Here is a 21,470-nt window from a genome sequence, read left to right as displayed (position 1 = left end):
AAAGCAAATATAATTTACTTTTTGATTACAGGACCAAGCACATGGGTATCGAAATTCCCAATGGCGGCAGGATCGAGGCAGAGCCCTGTGAATATCGAAACCGACAGAGTTGAATCGGATCACGAGGCTTTGAGTAGCAAACCCCTGCGATGGAAGTATCCGGCAACCGCTTCCCGGAAACTTGTTAATCCGGGTTATTGCTGGCGGATGGACACCGACGGCGAGGGCACGTGTAAGTTTATTTTCATTTTCCACGAAACGATCCGGGAAAGCTACTTATCGCATCGAGCAATTGGCTAGTGCCTTTCCGAAGTCGTATATGTAGATACAGATAGGTACCGTGCGTGACCAAAACTACGTTTATTCTTAGCCTGTGATTGGAGTGAAATTGAAACTAACAACGAAATAAAGTACGTTTAAGTGTCAAGATTGGAACATAATAGTAGATACTAATACGGAATAGGAACATTAAATGGTTATAAACTTAGGATAATTCATAATTGAGAAGAATTAAAATGGGTCAATGAGTCTCTTTACCATGATTAAACAGCACTTAGAAAATGTAATTTAATCCGAATATCTTGTTCGATCATGTTCTTCTGGATTTTTAATTATTTTCATAGTTAAATTTCATTGTATACATACTCCTCGGTTATTAATAACTTCATCCACCCTTTTCTTCTCAGTGTAGAAATTTAAAAGAATATCTACGTGCATTATTGTTCGTCACTTTTTAATTATTGTAACACAATTTTCGTAAATTTCATTTTTATGTATATATATTAGGTTGTCCGAAAAGTTTCTTTCGTTTTATAAGGAAATAATAGACGCACAATGTTTTTTGTTTTATATTAGTTTATTGAATTATGCACGAATGTAATAATAGAAATATAACAAAATGGATCATACCTAATTCAATAAAATAATATAAAACAGAAATTGTTGTTTAATTGTTGTTAAATACAATTATATATATTATTTCTATTATTTATTTATATTATATATATATATATAAAATTGTAATTAATACATTTAGCAATATTAGCAAAGAAATCGGTCGAGATTTGACTAGATCTGCGTCGGTGATTGAAAGTGTGCTAGAACTTTCTTATAAGGATAAAAATAGATTATGAGACCTTCCGAGCGGGTTAATAAATAAGATAGACGAACGTCCATTCAGAAGATAGGATAAAAAAATGTCAATTCGTTCGTCATTTCGTATTAATCATGTAGATAACGTACGAATGGTTGTAAAGTAGTTGAACGGACTTGACTCGCGGTATCGCTTCTTGACTCCAATATTATTTATCATTGCGGATTGAAAAAGAGTGGTTTCGGGGTTAAGAAACGCGGCGTGCCGTGCCGTGTCGTTCGTTCGTGCATTTAAATGCGAAACTAAGAAGTCGTTCGTTAGTTGAAAAGCCTGGGACACGCCGTGAGAACGATTTCGATCCGCAGCATTGAATTGCAGATCGACCACGAATGCAAATATCTCCCCTTCCCAAAGATTCAGTAAGAAGAAACCTCTTCTGGATAGTTGGATCGTGAAATCCATCGAAACCTTTAACACTTCCCCTTCATAGATTCTTCTTCAAGAGAGAAAATTCTGAAAACTCTGGAAAGTAGAAATCATCAGGTTAATTACCATTTGTAATTGTTAGGTTGACTTCTTTGTAATTTTCACTCGGATAAAACAAACAATTGAGAAAGCGTTAGATTTTAAAGAATGGTCGTTGATGTCTTAGCAAGAAGATTTCTTTTAAACGCAGAGTATAAATTAAAAGAGTTAAAATTCCAGGAAATATCTAAACATTGTTATCTCGATTAAAATTCTTGGAGGTTTAGCCTGCTCTTCAATTCGAATTCCATTAAAAAGATCCGTTTTATCAGACAATAAATAGAAATATCGCAGAATCCAGTGGACGACAATTTCCTTCATTTGGCTGTTATTAATTCGAATCTGGAATTGATCCGACTGTTGACAAAGCAAGTATACGATGTTGTTTTCATCACGATGACCCAAATATTAGTCCATGAAGAGCGACGGACTTAATCTGAAGCAGTTCGAAGTAGATTTCAGTGTTAACCGCGACTAGAAGCTAATTGGTTGCATGCAAGGGCCACGAAACGTGGCTCTAATCGTTCATTTCCGACACTGTGAGAGCCGGTTCGCCTAACAGGAACCCGTCAGAGGAAAAGCTTGCGTTTGCATTTCGTCATCAACATCGTAAATCCCGCGGCCGTAAAACTTTATTCTATGCTTTACCACGATCAACCGTCTTATCTATCGTATTGAAATCCTCGTGAGATTATCACGAGCGAAGAGAAAAAATAAAGAAAAAAAAAAAAACAATTTTTGCGAAAGAAATCACCCGTTGAAACTTATATTACACCTTAAGTACAGGATCGAGTAGATTGCAATTTATATACTTGTTATTAATTCGATAAGTAGGTAGTATACAGGTTGAAGTTCTATGCACTGGCTCACGAGAGTATTTCGACATTTATTATCGAAATATTTTATGCACGTATTGCGTGTATCATATGCATAAATTCTTCGAAAGTGCATTACCTGTATAATGAGACACGAGTGTCATGATCGTGTTGGTCAAATTTGAAAGTAATCCGACAGCGTTCGAATATTTTCCTGTCCCACTATATGTGTGTTCGGATAATCGTTTAACATGTAATTGTTCTTTAAATAAAAACGTTTGATCACGTAAGAATAGACTCGAGTTAAGTTAATCGAAGAAGTAAAAGTGCAAGCCAAGATATAGGGAAGTTTGACATTTGAAACGATAAAAATCTGTATTCGAGATAAATCTTCGTTTCGAACGGCTTCGGTAATTTTCACTTTCCTATGTGTCAGCTTTTTAGAAGCAAATAATTTCAATTAATTTCTATTTGCTCTAATATGCATTGACACAAAACAAGAGGGTCAAGACACTCGAATATCAGGATGATGTATCAGTGACCGTGGTTTACTTACTTTTATCAACTTGTTATCCATTATTTTACAAAAAATTGATGATTATTCCTTGCTTGAGGAATTCGGAAATAATCAAAGCAATTTAAAGCGAACGAACCAAAGATTGTTAATCGACGCTGGTATTCGAACGAGTTGCTCGCCACGAAACTTAAGATAACAGAAAAAGACAGATTATAATTGGTTTTTATTAATTATAATTGGAGAGAAAAGCCGTAGAACGAGCGTAGAGTGAATCGTGGTCATTGGCGTTTTCCTCGAACGCTTCGACAGCAGTTTCGTGCCAGTCGACCAGGCTTTTACCTTTGCGAGGTATGTTCGAAACGAGGACGGTCGTGCCGTGACGCATTATGCGTGCTCATACGTGGCAGGAACGAAACGTTCGCACGATGGAAATAGAGCAAAGTTTCAGGGAATCGATGACCCGATACCATCGATACAACGTGGTCCATTTTTATTGACGATGACAAATCGTCTTAAATAATCTGACAAACACACACGTGTCTATCTTTCGAAAATATTCGTATCCCTTTATTCGACGAACTATTAGGTCCTGCGTAATCGTTTCGTTGTCATTTAGGAGCGATAAAGATGCGAATCTTGTTTAATGGTATAATTTGGGAATAGTATGGAAGCTTAACATCACATTAAGAATTTCAAAATTTAATGGACTGATCGTTCCTTGATACGCTTTTTGATCGTATTTTGACAAGATTAGGGTCGCAACAAGGTAATACCATTAATATTAATAATAATTAGTAAAATTGCTATGCTTTTTTTGTGGATGAGACGAGTACATACAAGTGAATTATATCAGAAGAAAGAAGATATTAAATTTCTTGTATATATTTGAATTAATAATACGTGACATAATACGCGATACTTATCGTTATCTTAATTAGATTGTTTTGTACTTAAAAATTATCAGTCTCGAATGTGTTGAGAATGATATATATTTGTATACAAGAATCCGTTTATCTTTTGTTGTTTTGTGTAAATGTAGTTCACCATGGCTATTCATTATCTTGTTGCAAACTTTGTCGAACCCACCAGCTTTGTGCCGCTAATGACTTCATTGCGATACCTCTTCTGTGACATTCCCATTCAACGAACTTTCGCAATTACATTTTTACTACGCAGCACTAGTTACTACTATAGGATTTCTATACTCGAACAAATAGGAAGATAGAATCTCTATACAATGTTGCATAGAAGCTAAGGGAACACGGCACTGAACATTGAAATATTTCAGACAGGTATAGAGTGAGAATCAAAAGCGGGTATACATCCGGGAGGCATGGCATTTACTCAAATATTCTTACGTGTGTGTTGCGCAAATTGAAAATTGATTCTAAAGACGTAGACTACGAATTTTTATGGAAATTCATATTTTTAAGAATGTAGCTATAAAGGTAGCTAGTATCGTAGAAAGCATTGTAATGCTTTTCGTATTATACGCAATACGTTCTGTGCAATTTTGCGTTTTTAAATTTCCCAGTAAATGCATCAAAATCCACAATCTAGACACAAAGTATATAGAAATACAAATTAATAGTAAAAGAGAAACGTACGTAATCATTTAGGAAAATCAATATTGTACGAACGTTATTTTTCCAACACGTACACTCACTTTTGACTCTCGCTGTAGGATCGAAGCAGGTGATCGTTTATTCAGTTTGAAGCTACGCTATTCGATTCGAGAGTTCGTCGACTCTGACCCGCTCGCCATAAATCTTCTTTAACCTTTGCGGTTATGACGCGTGTGGGGTTTCTCTGTTCGCTTCTATCCCCTTACGACCCCAGTATCGTTCTTGTAATTTGGCTAATCAAGCGTATCCTGTAATTCAACGCGCTGAAACGATCCGCGTTCGTTCCAAGTGCCATCGTGGAAACGATGGAAACTTTTCTGCTGTCTGTTTTCGCGTTACACAACCGCGAAACCATAATACGGACTAATATTAGAATTCTTTCGCGTGTTGACGATGGTTTCGTCGAAAAATTCTACCGCGTATTCTCGGGGGAGACGAAGGATCGAGTAATAAATTTACGATAAAGATAAATTCGGAGAATATTCAACGTCCGTTTGAAAGAGAAAACTTAAGGTCAGAAGAATAGAGGAGAATGATTTACATCCCTGATTCGCTATCTTTGTTTTTTATTTCTTTTTTCTTAGCATCGTTTTACATATCTTTTTCTTTCTGCAATTTTCTACTGATAAGATTACACTGTCGTTCAATGATGATTTGATTTTTAAATGGCCAAGCATGGTTACGTCTTTTTAAATGAAATTGCCACGATGCTTTCACAGTTTTAAGATTGTGTCTTTAAATAAAATTAACGATGCTTCTACAGTTTTAAGTGGCGGACCTTTGATGGACGACGTCTACAAATTGGAACAGTACCACTGCCACTGGGGATGTAGCGACTCGAGAGGATCCGAACACACTGTGAATGGACAGGCCTTCGCCGGAGAGGTTAGTTCACTTCAAAAACTTTTGTAAACAATTGTCCGTAACAGCAACTCCAACTAGATACGGTACATAAATTATACGTTTCACATACATATTCATTATAACTGTTGAATTGGAGCGGCAGGTCAGCTCGTTTTATTTAGTTAACGGGATAAGAATCACAAAATTTTGAAAGCAGTTTCACAGCAACTCATCCACAGCTCACGTATAAAGTTTTTAAATATACAAATAAATTCTGTATTATTTGTTCGCACACAGATAATGGAAATCGATTCAATGCTGAATTTATTAAACAAGAGAAAATAAAATCTTACGAAATTTAAAGAAACGAGAGAAGTTATAGTTCTTATATATTAGAATTATACTTCTAAGTCTTATAGTTTCATCTACGACGAAAATGATATTCTAGAGGAATAACAAGCTACATATACCTGGATTCTATGTGTGCAATATCCATGGTCAAGTTTCCACATTTTTATCAACAAATGCGACTGTGACAGATTTATTTACATATTCCACTTGCCAACGTTTGTTTCCTCTAGAATTCAGGCCCACGATGTATGATATAAATAGAGAGAGAGAAGAACAAATATGTTTCAACGGGATTTAACGCGAGATCGTTCGGCGTAATTTGCGATTCCGTGCACGGACAAAAGACGAAGAGGCCGCCTGCAAACGAATTTAAAAGGACGCACGTGGGATTGGTGATTAACCGTGCTCTCTAAACATTCTCAACAACCAGCGCGTCTGGCTTCGAAGCGAATCGTTAATAATTCACTGTCGAGGAGCATGATTCGTGTCACAATGATTCGTACGAACTTCTTACGGTTACGATTCGACCTTGTTCGAACGCGTGCACTTCGTCGTCCGTGAGTCGAAGAAAGATTCCAGCAATAACCAGTTTTCTAATTAATATGATCGTTAAAAGCACAATACGTGCTGCGTGTGTTCTTCGCCCTCGAGTACCTAAGCCGAATCATTTATTTTCGAGACCAATTTCCTTTCTCTTTTTTTTTTTTTTCGTGTTTTACACTTTTAGAAATTCTGGAAATGTTCTGAAATGTACGAAGGTTACTATGGAAGAAACGCGATAAGTTCATGTTTATTAATTTCCTGATTTTTATATCAGTTGATGATTAAAAGATGGCATTTTGATGACGAAGATAATACACGTCCAATGATGTACGACTTCAAAAATAGATACCACGAAGTTTTGTATAAAAGCAACGGTGATGACAACCGATATATTTTAAACATTCATGAATAGATAAATAGCAATAGCATACATTTAATCCTTGAATTAAATTGAAAACAACAGGTTAGATGATATAGAAATAGTCGACAGTGTTCTGAATTTTAAAATTACTTTTTTACGTAATAAAAAAATAGAGGATGTAACATAGTGTTTCTCTATAATATTCATTTACTATGTTAAGCTATCATCTATGAATATTTACTTATATTATCTGCGTCAGACAATCGTTTGTTATGTCAACAATTCCAGAATTATTTCAATAACGATGTTAGGAATTCAGATAAACCAGTTAACTGTGAAATTTTTCCTACGAACGATTAATTAAGTTTTTCCTCTCTTTCTTTTAGAGTAAATTTTTATTAGAACGTTACGTACCATGTCATTGTTTACGTTTCTATTCTGTTTCAAAGGAACCGAAGAATTAAGATAATTGTCCGTGCCATTTGTATGGAAATGACGAACAGAAAATTACGTAAGAAAATGTGTTCAAACTTCGTGAGCCTAAACTTTATGAGAAATGCCTTCGGTTGTTACGGAGCAAGGAACTAGACATCGATTGCGCAACGGAGAAGTTCTTTCATGATTAATTGTTAGAGAAAAACACGCGGCGGTCGCTTCGACGTTAAGAGGTTGCAATTGCATTCTCGAACAGTAGTATGAAATATGTTTGCTTGGGACTCGCGTTTGTTTGCCGTGCACGTCTTCGCTTCGATGTTCGATGCGGTTCGAGCGCACCGACGACAATGTACTTCCTTTTGAGTACACAGAATACCGATTAATTTATTAAACGAAAAAATTGAAGAGAAAGAAGATCGAAATTTGTATTCCTTCATTTTTATTTTTAATCTTGTATTTTAATTTTTCTTTTTGATTTTTTAAATGTTACAAAATTTGTTAGCAATATTAAGGATACCAAAAGAAACGAAAATGACAAGATTAGAAATTAAAATTAATATTAGTCAACTAAGATATCATAAATAAATAGTTCAATTCTCCAGAAACATATTTTGTAATGTTTGATCACGAGATATGTCAGTTTCGCCGTGAATTATATATTAGCTTATTTCGTCAAGAACCACATGATGATCTGTGAATTATTTGAGAAACTTGTTGCCACAATCATCACGAGTTTCAGCGATTCACGAAAGCAGCCTGAATTCCATGATTCATAAAGCATTATCTTTGTAGCTTTCTTCTCGATCGCATGACTCCATTAGTGATCTTTCTTTCGCAGTGATTTCAAGTCATAAATATTCAGCGAGACTAAGACTAGCGTGGTCTACTAAGATTGTGATGCAAACATCACGAGGAAAATTGTTAATATATCGGAAGACTGGTTTTTTCTTAGAACACGATGTATGCGAATCTTCCAGGAGACCGATCATTTGTTGATTTTGCAATATCGAATCTATTCACAACGCTTAATAAATTTGCATAATAATCTCTGACGCGTGATTTTTGTCGTTGTATTACATATTTGTAAACGACTAATTTTCATTTGATTACGGTTGATGTTGACGAAGATTTCTGGAAAATGTTTGGAATAAAATATAAAATACAGGATATCGATTAAATTTCTAATTTAAGTAAAAAAGAAGAAATAAGTGTACAACAGCTATATGAAATTTTGCTGCGGAAATATCATTGTCTAAAAATTATTACAAATATCATCAGTATCATTTATTTTGTTACATGTATTCTATTTACTATTTTCATGTTACAGTTGCACCTGGTGCATTGGAATACGAGTAAATACAACACCTTCGCGGAAGCTGCAAAGGCGTCCGATGGCCTCGCGGTCCTCGGCGTGTTCCTCAAGGTCAGTAATCATTCTTCACTGTTCTATTTTCTAGATACTCTACTTTCTTAGATACTATTTTCTAGATCTCTAAATATCTTTGCTACGTTGATCTATTTAATTCGTATCTACACCTACGTTAAGCTGTTAACTTCGGTTATTCTCTGCCACGAATAGGATGCAAATTTAAAAGCAAGTTACCAATTTGATTATTATCGACAGCCAAGTGAATGAAAATTGAGAGCAGGAAAATGACAAGATTATAAACAAGTAGCCATTTACAGGTAACATTAGATTCGAGTATCTACAACTATAATTAGTTAACAAAGTTCTTGGAAAAATGAAGATAATTATGAAGTTACAAATTTCTTGTTATTTACGAATTAACAGTGATTTTTTCAATGTAACGTAAGTTGATTATTCATGGTTACAAGGATAGGGGAGATTATAAATTTTGTCTATTCAAAGCCAATTTCCCCGTTATACTAGCTTACACGATAGAATAATTATAAGAGTGGGGATCTTTCTTAAGGCTATTTTTATCATTTTCCTACATTTAATTTTCTATTGAGGCTTGCATACAAAATAAAAATACGATAAGCCAGTAAAACAAATGGTAACGAGGAATAAAGATTTCCCTATCAAAGAGAGAATTTGAGCAATTAAAATCTATTATTAGACAAGACAGAGTCAGAATATAGCGTGATACCTGTCTCAAAGTCAGCGATATTCCAAAGCCACGACGGCAGATTCTTAAGATCGTAATCCGTTTATATGCTGTTTTTTCTACGGGTGCATAGAACCGTATTCATAGAAACGTATCCATATTTATAGTTGTCTGGGCTTCTAAATAAGCTTGTAAGCCCTCGTAAGCAGAATCCGTAACAATGATGCGGTCTGCTTCATCATCTGTTTGATGACACGTTACGTAATCTTTCGAGAGCGAATCATTATCCGTTATTTCAAAGACAAAGTGAAATTCTCTTTTTATCAGTACGATATCGCGCTACCAAGGACGAATGGAAATCATGCACGCGATTTTCAATTACCGGTATCCGCTAATTTTATTATAATATTTTCCGCTTGCAATTAAAATTTTGTAGTTTATTGTTCGACTCCTTTTTTTTATATAACACGTTTGTATTAATAACGTTAGAGAATTTTAGATAAAAATTAAAATGAAATAAATGAGAGACGAGATGGGTAAGGAACATTGAAAGGAATTGCAGCGAATGATTTTAGATTAGCGACTTCCGCTTTGCACGATCCGCGAATGGAGATAGGTTTTGTCGTGCGAGAAGTGTACGAATAGTTTTGGATATTCAATCGGAATTATTTTCACATAAAAACCACGCGCAGCGATTGCACAATCGTTGTTAGAATATTTGCGAAACGTTATAACGCGAGGCAATTCGAAAAGTAACATTGTGCAATCGATTGCTTATAGTAGTCGTTGTTTGCTGGAAATTTTCATCGAATTTGTGCCGGTCAAATAGATTATTTACCGCCGCAAATATTGCACGGAAGTTGTTCAAATTTATTATAGCTGATTACGTACCGGTAGTTCTGTGTAACTAACTTCCTGTGTAGCATTTTATAAATTTAGAATAGAACATTTTCTCAGCTAAATCTAACTTCATTCGTATCAATATCCAAGACAATATCATATCAAAAACTTAAAATCTTTCTGTCGTAATCTTAAGAAAATATTCCACTAAATTTATCTATAAATTGAAAATATTTCTCCAAAGCCTTGAAAGTTTAATATTATCTTTTACTGTAATTCTCAAATAATGTTTCATTAAATTGTTCTATGAATTAAAAAAGGTTCACAGTAGAAACTCTTCTAATATGCTCCACAAGTACAAGAACGTTCCTTCTTTTGCGCATTGAGCACAGCGTGAATCGTTTTAGAGCAATCGAGGATAGATACGTACGTAGTAATACGTTTCATCGCGATCAAAGTGCATATTACGCTGGAAAAAAAAGCATTCTTAATCTTTAAGCTTGCTAGGTCTATATTAACAGACTTTGACAAGCCGTAATTTTCGTATATATTATTATTAAGCGATAAAAATTCGACGACCATTAGATAATGTTTGGTCATTAATACTGGCTACGCTCGGCTGAATGTATATTCTTGTCTACATTTTCTCTATACAAATTCCATTTCCTCGTTCAGATATTTTTCTAATAACACCATCTTCCAAAGGCATTCTGCCTTTAATTAAATTGGACAGACAGGAAGGCGACGATCGTACAACTTGTTCTTGATAAAACCAGTCGGCTATTCTAATAGCTGTTAACTGTGTTTCGTATAACGTCTACAGTTTTCCTCGTTGCGTCACTATGAATATTTAGGCGTCTTTTGACTTCATTGAAAGAACAGTGTATGAATTAGGATGAAGATGCACTCGTGTAAGATGATCGGTAATTTAACTCGAAATAAGAACGCATCGTTTAAAGAAAAGTTGAACTTTTCAACCAAAAAAATTTTCACACGTTCGTTGCTTTTTTTTTAGTAGAAATTACATAGATTTTTCGTTTTTGAAATTGTTTGAGAATGTTAACATAATTCCGTGTGAGAGTGAAATAATATTAATCATATTCCGAATTAGTTCGTTACAAATTCCAGAACCGTACATTAAAATGTTCTTTCGTTTTGAATTGATTAAGGAGTGACACATGTAAATTTTCCTTTTGACGGTTTTTGAAAATATATATCATACGACTCGGTTAAGAATATGAATATTTATGTATACAATAGAGATTAAAGGTTGATGATCGTACTGACGGAGTGTGTTGTGCAACGTTATAATTGCAGGTGGGAAAGACACACGAGGAAATGGAGAAGATCGCTCGTTTGTTGCCATATGTCTCGCACAAGAACGAAGTCGTAGAAATCGCAGATCCAATCGATCCCAGCAAGCTACTTCCTGGTCAGTATTCTATGAAAATATCATCAATTTTATATTCACTTAACTCCATTACTCACCAACCATAACTCCATTATTCACTATTAACCGATGTCAAACAAAAATCGTCCAAGAACTTATTTTTCTCTCGCCCATTAGTTGCACAGGACTCTTAAAATTTTCATCCTACTTTCCAATCACGATCGCTTACCTCTTTAAAGCAGTGCTATCGTTTATGCTATCATTTATGCCACGCGAACCTAGTCACACAAAGGGAATTGGAAATTACAAACGAGACACGAAGCTTTCGCATGACAGATCCTTCCAAAATCGATAGAAATTTGCTTACCAAGCTTTCCAAGGTGTCTTTAAAAATTCATTTATCGTCTTCCGCAAGAGAAAACAACTATTTGAGACTACGTCTCGGATAATTTAAATGACGGTCTTGATCGATCGTCATGTCCACTACATAGATTATCATTTTAATAATGAATCACGTAATTTTTAAAAAAAGCATTACGTTAATGAAGTTACGTAATTTTTCTCGTGCTCGATACTTTACATATCAATAAATTAGTATTCAGTTTAAAATATCAAACGCAAAAAACGCGAGCCAATCCATCATACGACCGCGCTTTCTATCGTTTGCGTCCATCATTTATCGCGCTGGCAGATCTTATCGTTGGAAATATTTTACGACTTTTTTCATTTTATAAGTCGTTCATTTTTGTAACTAAAGTCGTATTTTATTTCGTGCTTTCCGTTTCCTGATCCAGATGACAATGGCTACTGGACGTATCTGGGTTCGTTGACGACGCCACCCTGTAACGAGAGCGTCACTTGGATTCTTTTCAAGAAGTGCATCGAGGTGTCTCATCATCAGTTAAACATCTTCCGCAACTTACGTAAATTTTCTCGTGGGGAGGAGTGTCCGTGCCATGAGAACCATGGAGCGGTAAGTGTATTCAGTTTCACGTTTGCATTCTTTATACTGTTAATTCATTACGAAGCACATTTTGAAATAAGCAAGTTGGATAAATTGAGGAGAAAATAGAATATCACTCGTAGAAACCTTCAAACATTTTAGAGCTTCCTAACACTAAAACTGGAGGAGTCCTACAATCGCCATAAATATTTACTACATTGGAATTTTGCATAGATCCTGAATTTTTCATAAAACCTACATTTAATACACCAGAATCTCGTACCAGAGTCTCGTACTCAGTGAGACTTTACACAGTGTAAAAAACAAAACTTACTAAATCTGACTCCCGACAAACGAACGAAGAATATTTCTAAAAATTGATTACAAACTCCTGTCGACGTCAACCAAGGTGGAACAAAACGCCCACTGGACACCTTCTCCATCGGTTCGATTAATCTTTCTCTCGCCCCACAAATCCATCGTTTTGGCGATACATCGCACACCCTTTCCTTGCATTTTTTTCTCTCGTTTTATTTTTAGCCGTGGCGCCGCGTCAACGTCCAACCGCGAAAGAATGAATTCCAGATCGGCGGAATCACGGCCCAGTTTTCCTAATTCCGGCGCCTGTGTGCCGCTTGTTTCAGGTAATCAACAACTTCCGTCCACCGATGCCGCTCGGAAATCGCGTGCTGCGCGAGTGTGGCAGCTTCTGAGCCGGTTCACCGGCGATGCCGCATCGAGATCACCCGGTGCCGGGTGAAAAACGACGGGAAAGAAGCGACCCAGCCGCGTTGTCCACCATTATGGTGGACCATGAAGCGACCGCGACCACTCGACGCGCTATGGTCGCCAAACTTGCATCGCCGTTCAACCTTCATTCTGTATCGTGGACCTTTCTCGCTGGGAGAACCAAGTGCCTTCTTTGTCTGTCGAGAATTTCCGGGATGGTGGTCGGAAGGAGAGAGGACGAAGGACAAGAGAAGATTTTTTATGGACAAACTGGTGGATGAAGACTAAAAGATACAAGCTGCTGAAGAAAACATATTTGTATGGTGTAATTGTAGGCATCAAGGCATTGAAGAAGGTTCATTTGTAAATTGTTGTTGCTTGAGGTTTATTCTTCTAGGTATAAACAATTCAATTTTACGCTAGAAATTAGGCTATATTTCTTTCTGTATATATCTCACTGATACTTCGTGTTTGTTATAAGAAAACGAACGATAATAGAATTTCTGCCGTGATATTTGATTTCCTTCATTTGTCTGGAAAACACGGAGTGTCGATGAGACAGAAAGAAAAATACATCGGCTGATTTGTTGGTCTACAGCAACTATATATAATAGCGTATTTCTAATGTAAAATCGAATGACGTATAACTAAAAAAATAAGTTACACACTACATTTTTGTACACGAACTTCCTTCGTGTCTTAATGTCTACAATCAGTTTCTAAACATCGGCCACTTTTTTTAACACCCTGTATATTCTGGATACGTCCTTCGAGGAGTTTTAGTATATAAGATTGAATTAAGTAGGATAAATGGAATGATTGACGAGTGATTGAATAAGATGCTGTCCACCGTTAATGATAAATGAGATTTTTTCTAATCAATCGTTCAATATTACTTATGGTATTAAAAGGGGAAGAAGATAAAGTATTGTATTAAGCAACAGGGTTTTAATTAGTTTAATTAACTTTGAACGAACCATAGCGGCGATCTATGGTGAGAAAAAAGAAACTGCTGGACAGCATTGGAGTTGTAAGAAAGGAATGTACAAAGAATCGTATAAAGAGTGAAATTTGGAAATCATTTCAAAGGCACCATGACACAGAACGTTCGATGAACGTACAGTGGTATACATGCGTGTCTTGTTTGAATGATCGGGTACAATAGAACGATAGATGTGTTAACGCTTGTTCATGATCTCGACGATAATCGCGAAAGAACAAACAATGCGTGAGCATTTCACTTCGATTCCAAGTGCAATTAAAAAACCGTAGTTGAAACGGGAGGATTTCGCTTGAACCGTATCATAGAGTAGAGACTATAGATATTTAGTTGAAACTTTTTGCGACTGCTTGTTTTAACGGATTCGGAAACGAGAAACGTGCCTATACGTAAATATATTCACACTAACACGGAAGATTCACTCAAATTTCAGCGGTTTATAGGAAATTTTTTAAATCGTAATTTTTAAAACGTTTTACAAAGATTTTAGAACAGGCCCGTCCACTATTGATCGGTCCACCAAGGATCTGATAGTAAATCGGACAGATACCATTGTTTATGGAATGCTGTATGATGATTATGTTTCGCGTATAAATAATTATATACACTATATACGTATATCTTTACACGTATGTACGGGTGTGACGTTCAATATAGATGTTTGCGGTTTGTATAGTTTGTTAAAATGTCCGAGGCTATGGAGTATCATCGGCCATCAATGTGAAAATGCAGCTAACGTTACCCTAATGTTTGATTACGCGTATCAATCTCTTCTCGAAATTAACTCGTGGATTGGAAAGACGTAGAATTATTCTTCTATAGAATTAAACAAAATAATTAAATTTAAACAGAGTATTTTCGAGACTTTTTCAAACACGAAGAGACGAGCGTGAGCAGAGGTGCCATTTTACATTACCCACACGATAATAGTAATCTTTCTTCTAAGTCACTTCTCGAAGCACAGAAAGAAAACGGCTCGATACGCCTCGGACTATGCACGCCTATGTGCCTTTTTAATCACCTACGTGAAGTAACACGATTGTATAATGTTGTTAATACATATTAACTTTCGTATCTGAGATCATTGAGTATTTTTCACTCAATTATTACAGACGCGAAGAACAATGGAATTATCATTTTTGCATATTGCAATTTTATTTTGTAACAGATGCTTTTGTCGTGACGACAACGCCTCGTTCATATACATACATATTTCTTTCTTTCATTTTATCTAATCAAAATCGGGTAACCACACATAAAGGAAGTGCAGTGGTTACAACAAATATTTGCACATATCTTCATTTTTCAATGATGTTTCAATTTTGTTATCAGATTCTGTATTTCATTTTCATAATATCAGATTTTCGTAGTCATATGAAGATATGAAACTTAAGCTATGGGATCATGCAATATATTATAGCAATATATTGTATTATAAATATGTCAATTTCTTTAAATTCGGTAAAATTGTAAATCTAGGTAGAAGAAACAGTGACAAAAAATATATTATACGAATTCTTAGGAATTCTTTTCCATAGTCACAATGTTAAAGAAGTAGAATGTGATAATGTAAATTGATTCAAAGATGTTGGTATAATTGAATTTAATTAATTCATATATAAATACTCTGATAAATACAATGGTGTGGAAATACTTTTCGTAGCCATTGTAAATGACTGCAATCATACTGGAAATAATGGGTGCAACATTTGCATGGAGGTGTAAAAAAAGTTTACACGAGCTACCGATTCACATTATTACTCAACCCGGTTTTGATTATTGTAATATATTTGCGTGACCATCGATCAGAGATCGTAAAGAGCTTTCTTTGTACCGGAGTAACGAGTATCAGCTTTCAATATGCTAGTTGAAACGCTGAAAGTTTTACTTCTCCTCTTACTGTTGGTTTTTTCCTGAAACGTGTATTTTACGTTAATGAACATTTTACTTCGAACGTGATAATGGAAAACATCGTGTTGTTCGTTCTCTGGTAACGATGATTGTATCTAAGTTTTCTTTTTCCTCTCCTTCCTATATTTATTGTTGAACACGTGAGAAGCAATCTGTATATGTATTTCGTAGCATCGACTGTGATAAAAGAAAAAGTAAGAAAAATGGTAATAAAGGGTCGCGAGAGATCTCGCAGCGATAACATGTTTAAATGTTTGTTTGAAACCTAATATATTCCTAATATAACCATTTGTATACGTCCTGTACACGAATCTATAATGAATTGCAAATAATTCATTTCATTTATTTACTTTTGTGTACTCAATAATTGAACTGCGTAATTGTATGCATTTCTGGGAAATTTGAACCAAAGATAAGAACTCTTTGTAATACATATTTAATTGATGAAATCTTTTACCTAAATGACCATTTTTAATTATATTCATAAAAATATGAATTTGTGTAAATATCTGCAGACTGCTAATAATATATCTCATTTATTTTTACTTTTATGGTCAATTGCCCTTACGAATAATATTCAAAGAAATAACTTGTCATATTTCATTGTTACAAAAGGTTAGAACATAAAAATTATGGTAAGTTGGCAGAAGGCATTTCCTGTAACGAAGAATAAAAGAAACAAGATGCAACAACGACTTACTACCGTTAATTCAGTGGGGAAAGCGTCCACCTGAAAACCGGTTTCAATGGTCGATCCTGGGATTCGTGATTATATTATAATGCCAAAAACTAGGTATAGGATGGACCCATTCACCACGTTCTGTCCTTGGTTAATAATCACGGTCATATAAATCATATCTGACCGTGGCCAATGACAATAGACATATCTTCATACAGAATCACAGACGAGGTACAGAATAACACGCAATCATTTTTTGTGCCACACAATTTGAGTACATCATTCTCGTATCGTCGTATCTACATCGCAATCGATTCAGTATACTAGTGGCACAGACGAGGTACATGCACGTTTCCAAGCATCTTCAACTGTTTGCGCGCGTTTCTATGCGTCGCCACGTATCTACGTGCGTCTCGATACTTCTAGGAACATTTCAATACGCCTATGCCCTTATGCATCCTTGTTGCACATTGTCGCCTTCCTTTTTTATCACCACCAGTGCAGCTCATCCTTGTCGGACACTATCGCCTCTTTTGATTAACGCACGTACAGTCTGTCTTTGTCGCACTCAATGAAACAGGTCTGGAAATTGAACAAAGAAAATTCAGAGGCGACTTCAACAGAAGGATTAAGTTATTTGACCTCTAATTAAAAGCGTCATGCTGTATAGAGCAGCGATATGGGATCGTAAAGAGCGATGCAGGCTGGAGGTGATACAGAATAAGTATCTCAGATGAATATTAAGGCTCAAGTGGAACAACTCAAGATACATTGTAAAGGCTGAAACAAATAGAAACAAAATTAGAGTAGAAGCAGGTATAAGGAATGCAGCATTTGAAGGAAAGATAAAGCGAGAGTTAGATAACGGAATGTTTAAAAGAGACAGAAAAAGAGGGTGTTGTTTTTCCTTCGAGATTGTTAAATTTCTTTAGCGCTTACGGTAAGAATTGTAGAGTGACTCATCGTGTATCACAGATTTTTAAATATCAATCAAATTTGTCGAGCATAACTTTCCTTCTGTACATTCAGTGTAAATATCACCCACCTCTGGCTATTTAGATATTTTTTGTTACGTTACGATCTTGAACCATGTAATTACAGCAACAGTTGAATTTTTTTCTACTATAGTTCTAAACATTTCTGTTTAAAATAAAAGTACATTTTACATGTTAAAAGTTACAAATGTTTATTAAATACGTAATAATAATAATAATTAATAATTGTACTACTATGTTATATGCATAGTACACTATATATATTATAATGTATTATGCTATATATATATATATATATACAGCATATAATATATTAGTATATCTCAAATAAAAGATTCTAAAAGTTCCAGAAAGTATTTTAAAAAGAGCAAATTATTTTTTCATAATTTAATTTATACATTATTCATAAATATAACTGATTATAATGATTTGGTTCATTAGTTAGGTTATTATTCAGAAATATATTTTTATAATATATATTAATTTACTCTAGACATTTAAAGTAACTGATTGGACCTTTTATATCTAAAATTTGATAGTTATTCTGAATGTGATTAAATGATTTGCATTATAAAATTTAACAGAATTTGAGTTTAGATGTTGCCTTATATTAATATACTTGGTGGTTTCTTTTATACAAATCATTGATTGATTCTGAAAATCACTTCATTTAGTTTTTTTGTTCTCTTTTCATAATCTATTTTTTTCCCTCTCTCTCCCTCTCCATTAAAATTTTCTGGCCAGTAACTTCATTTTATTTCTATCTAAAATACATGTCTTTAAGCTTTACATATATATATATAATATATAATATATAATAATAATATATTATATATATAAAATATATAATAATATATAATAATATATTATATATATAACAATAAATTCTATTTAATCAAATAAAATTATGACATGTTAGCGCAGGTATCTATGTCTTAAATTCATATATTTCAAAAGTGATCTAAATTTTAACTCACGCGTGTTTACTTTTTACGCGTATCTTTCTGTTCAGCCTATCGTAATGTTTCTTTGTTTGAAACATAATAAGGTCGCTAAGAAAGACATACTTTTTCCAGGAATTTGACGACTTGTATTCGTACCGCTCGACTTACCGAACAGCAGCCCCTGCTATTTTCATTCCTCCTCGCCATTATTCGCTAGATAAACCGTGGAGTGAGGTGTCAGTTTAATGTCGGAGACTGAAGTGGTTAGACGTCGCGATACGACGTTTGGTAGTTACGTTTGTGCGTATTTAACGTAGATTGTTGTTTTATTTTTATATAATTTATTACTTTTATACATTACTTCAACATTTTGCGTAATTCTCTTGTGCAGTTTATTGCTCGATCACAGAGAAAATTTCAAGATATGGAAGGATGTCATCAATTTCAAATTGCCATTTCTTTTATTGCTCAGTTCTGTTTAACAGACAAAAAAAAGTACGTCATGTTTTATATTTTATAAATATTCATATAATCATAATATTTGAGATATATTAGCTATATATTTTTTTTTATTCTGAATATGATGTTTCTTTATCCTATGGTAAATGAATAATAATTAGTTCGTAGTTTTGATAAAGCAATATTTTCATGAACAATCACCCGATAGAAAAAAGAAAGATACAAAAGAGTGATTTACTTCTTTTTCTGTCATAAAGAACAAATTATAATATTCCTTACTTTGTTACAGATTTCTTCTAATCTTCACTTCTTTCACGGGATTCGACGATTCCTATTTAACGATGGCGGCTTCATAATAACTTTCCTTGGACCATAACGATATCAATGACAACTAATTAACTAATTGGTCGCATCTAATCGTGAATCGTAAACATTTTTGTTCCTCTGGTCGCTCAATCATGCCGCGGGGAAAAAATCCTAATCAACACAGGCGACGGTTGTATTACCATAGAAGGACTACCATCGATTCTTCAGCCCATTCTTTGTAACATCTCTACCGGTTCATTAGACCGTGACCCGGGACGTGATGCTTTTCATTTTTGAAGCCTGTTACTCTTCTATCCTGCGATTTTGGAATCAAATCACTACTTCCACCAATTTATTCTAACGTTATACGACAGAGCGGACAACCTACACTGTAGTTGCATGATCGGGGTACGAACGGCCGGTCCGTTTCCCAGATCCCTTTCTGTAACATTAGTAATTCATTATTTTCACATACTTTTAATAACGCGAATATATGTATTTATAAGTAGTATTTATTTAAGAATTCTAAAATATTTTGTTATTTTTACTGTTGTCAGGTTTTGGAAGAAATTCTTCAATGGCTGAATGACTGAGAGAAAGAAGCAATAGATGGCACTATTTCAGATAATTGGAGAAATTTATCGTATATAGATCGATCTCTATTTTATCCTATACTAAACCGATAATGTCGCATGTGACACTAAAATGGTATGGGGACTACGTAGTTTCTTGTGTCGTGGAACATTATTTTGTAATTTATTCAAGGTCTATCTTATTCTTGGTCAATAACAATGCTATTAATAATAATTTTGAGACATCATAATATGGTCATAATTCATTATCTAAACATAAAACAAAAACATGTATATCCATCATCGGTATATTATCGATAACTAGTAATACCATTTTTCTATCATCGGAGCAGTGACAGCTGAAAATATTGGCTTAGGACAGAATAAACGTGACGTTAAATGAGACCATAGACGGTAAGGTTGTATACATAAACAGTTGAAGGACTAGAATTCATGTATATATTATATTATTCCTATTATATAATTTATAGATTTGTTAATTTATAAATTGATATTGATCGTATCGTAAATTATCACGATATTTATTAATCTTTATTAACAAATATTTTCTAAACACACTTAGTGTTTAGTATAAAATGAAACGTTCGCAGATTTGGAATCATTGCCTTAAATTATTATATAATTTTGAATCATCAATTTTCGATACCTTTTTATTATTCGAGAGAATGTTAACCAAAATATTAACGTCGAATGAAACTTAGAAACTGCTGTCTTCCTTAATTTTACTAAACACATATTAACACATATGTGTCATATGTAACAAATCATTTATATTTACACATCTTTAATAACTTTGCATATGATTTTAGTCGATTGTTATATTCTCTTCTGTCATTCAGGAAGCTTCCATCGACGTTCTTCAAGCGTCGAAAAATGAATTCTCTTACCAGGAGAATAGAATGATACAAGAGATCATCTAGTACCGCCATTTTATTTCTACTTTTCTAGTACTGCGCGTCTATCTTACTCACCAGGAAAACATAATCGTTCAGAGAAATTAAACTACAACTTCTTGCTTTTCGTGTTCTCCTATTATCCCCCTCTTGCGATTTTCTTACTAGGGGAACAATTGAATAAAGAAGTTGTCATGAAGTTGCCTGCGTTTCATATTCTCCTGTTATGCTTGTTAGAAGTGCGCCTTCAAAGGTGCGCGCTTCTCAACACTCTCGAAAATAAAGTTTCATATTAGGAGAATATAAGAATATAAGATACGAATATAAGATAAGGAATTAATTAAAAAAATGTTTTGAAAAAATATATTTAATTGCACAGCTTCTTAATAATTAATTATGTGGATATTGATATTCGGTAAAATTTAATTCCAGTAGTAAAACGATAAAAAAGAAAAGAAAACTGCTGTATAATTAAATTTATAGATGTTTGTAATTTTTAATTTAAAAAATTTGCACTTTTTTTTATTTTTTTTAAGTGACGAAGAAATAGAAAAGTGGAGAAGATTACTGCATAAATAAATTTCGTTTTCAAAAGTATAGTGCTGAATTCA

General features: G+C 34.3%; 1 protein-coding gene and 2 long non-coding RNA genes across 4 annotated transcripts in view; 2 read left to right on the top strand and 1 right to left on the bottom strand.

The window, feature by feature from the left end:
• The window catches only part of LOC132912821 (carbonic anhydrase 1-like), a 28,893-nt gene extending 12,652 nt beyond the window's left edge, over nt 1-16,241 (top strand). The window contains exons 2-7 of the mRNA XM_060970595.1: nt 32-232; nt 5,339-5,460; nt 8,436-8,531; nt 11,335-11,449; nt 12,202-12,380; nt 12,995-16,241. Coding sequence (XP_060826578.1) covers nt 32-232; nt 5,339-5,460; nt 8,436-8,531; nt 11,335-11,449; nt 12,202-12,380; nt 12,995-13,063 — 782 coding nt within the window. The 3' untranslated portion in view covers nt 13,064-16,241. The remainder of the gene's footprint in view (nt 1-31; nt 233-5,338; nt 5,461-8,435; nt 8,532-11,334; nt 11,450-12,201; nt 12,381-12,994) is intronic.
• Nucleotides 16,242-17,470: 1,229 nt separating this feature from the next.
• Nucleotides 17,471-19,573, top strand: LOC132912845 (uncharacterized). Of its 2 annotated transcripts, XR_009659284.1 has the most exons (4): nt 17,471-17,485; nt 18,741-18,908; nt 19,000-19,103; nt 19,357-19,478. It is a non-coding gene; the product is annotated as an uncharacterized LOC132912845 (long non-coding RNA). The 2 variants fall into 2 exon arrangements; XR_009659283.1 differs by lacking the exons at nt 17,471-17,485; nt 19,357-19,478 and adding an exon at nt 19,558-19,573 and having other exon boundaries at nt 18,805-18,908.
• On the bottom strand, nt 18,267-19,454 carry LOC132912846 (uncharacterized). The gene is made up of 3 exons (XR_009659285.1): nt 19,347-19,454; nt 18,642-19,082; nt 18,267-18,428 (listed from the first exon to the last, which is right to left on the bottom strand). It is a non-coding gene; the product is annotated as an uncharacterized LOC132912846 (long non-coding RNA).
• Nucleotides 19,574-21,470: the final 1,897 nt, after the last annotated feature.

Source organism: Bombus pascuorum, chromosome 12, assembly GCF_905332965.1.
Source record: "Bombus pascuorum chromosome 12, iyBomPasc1.1, whole genome shotgun sequence".
Taxonomy (NCBI): Eukaryota; Metazoa; Arthropoda; class Insecta; order Hymenoptera; family Apidae; genus Bombus; species Bombus pascuorum.
This window is presented reverse-complemented; position numbering and strand designations above follow the sequence as displayed.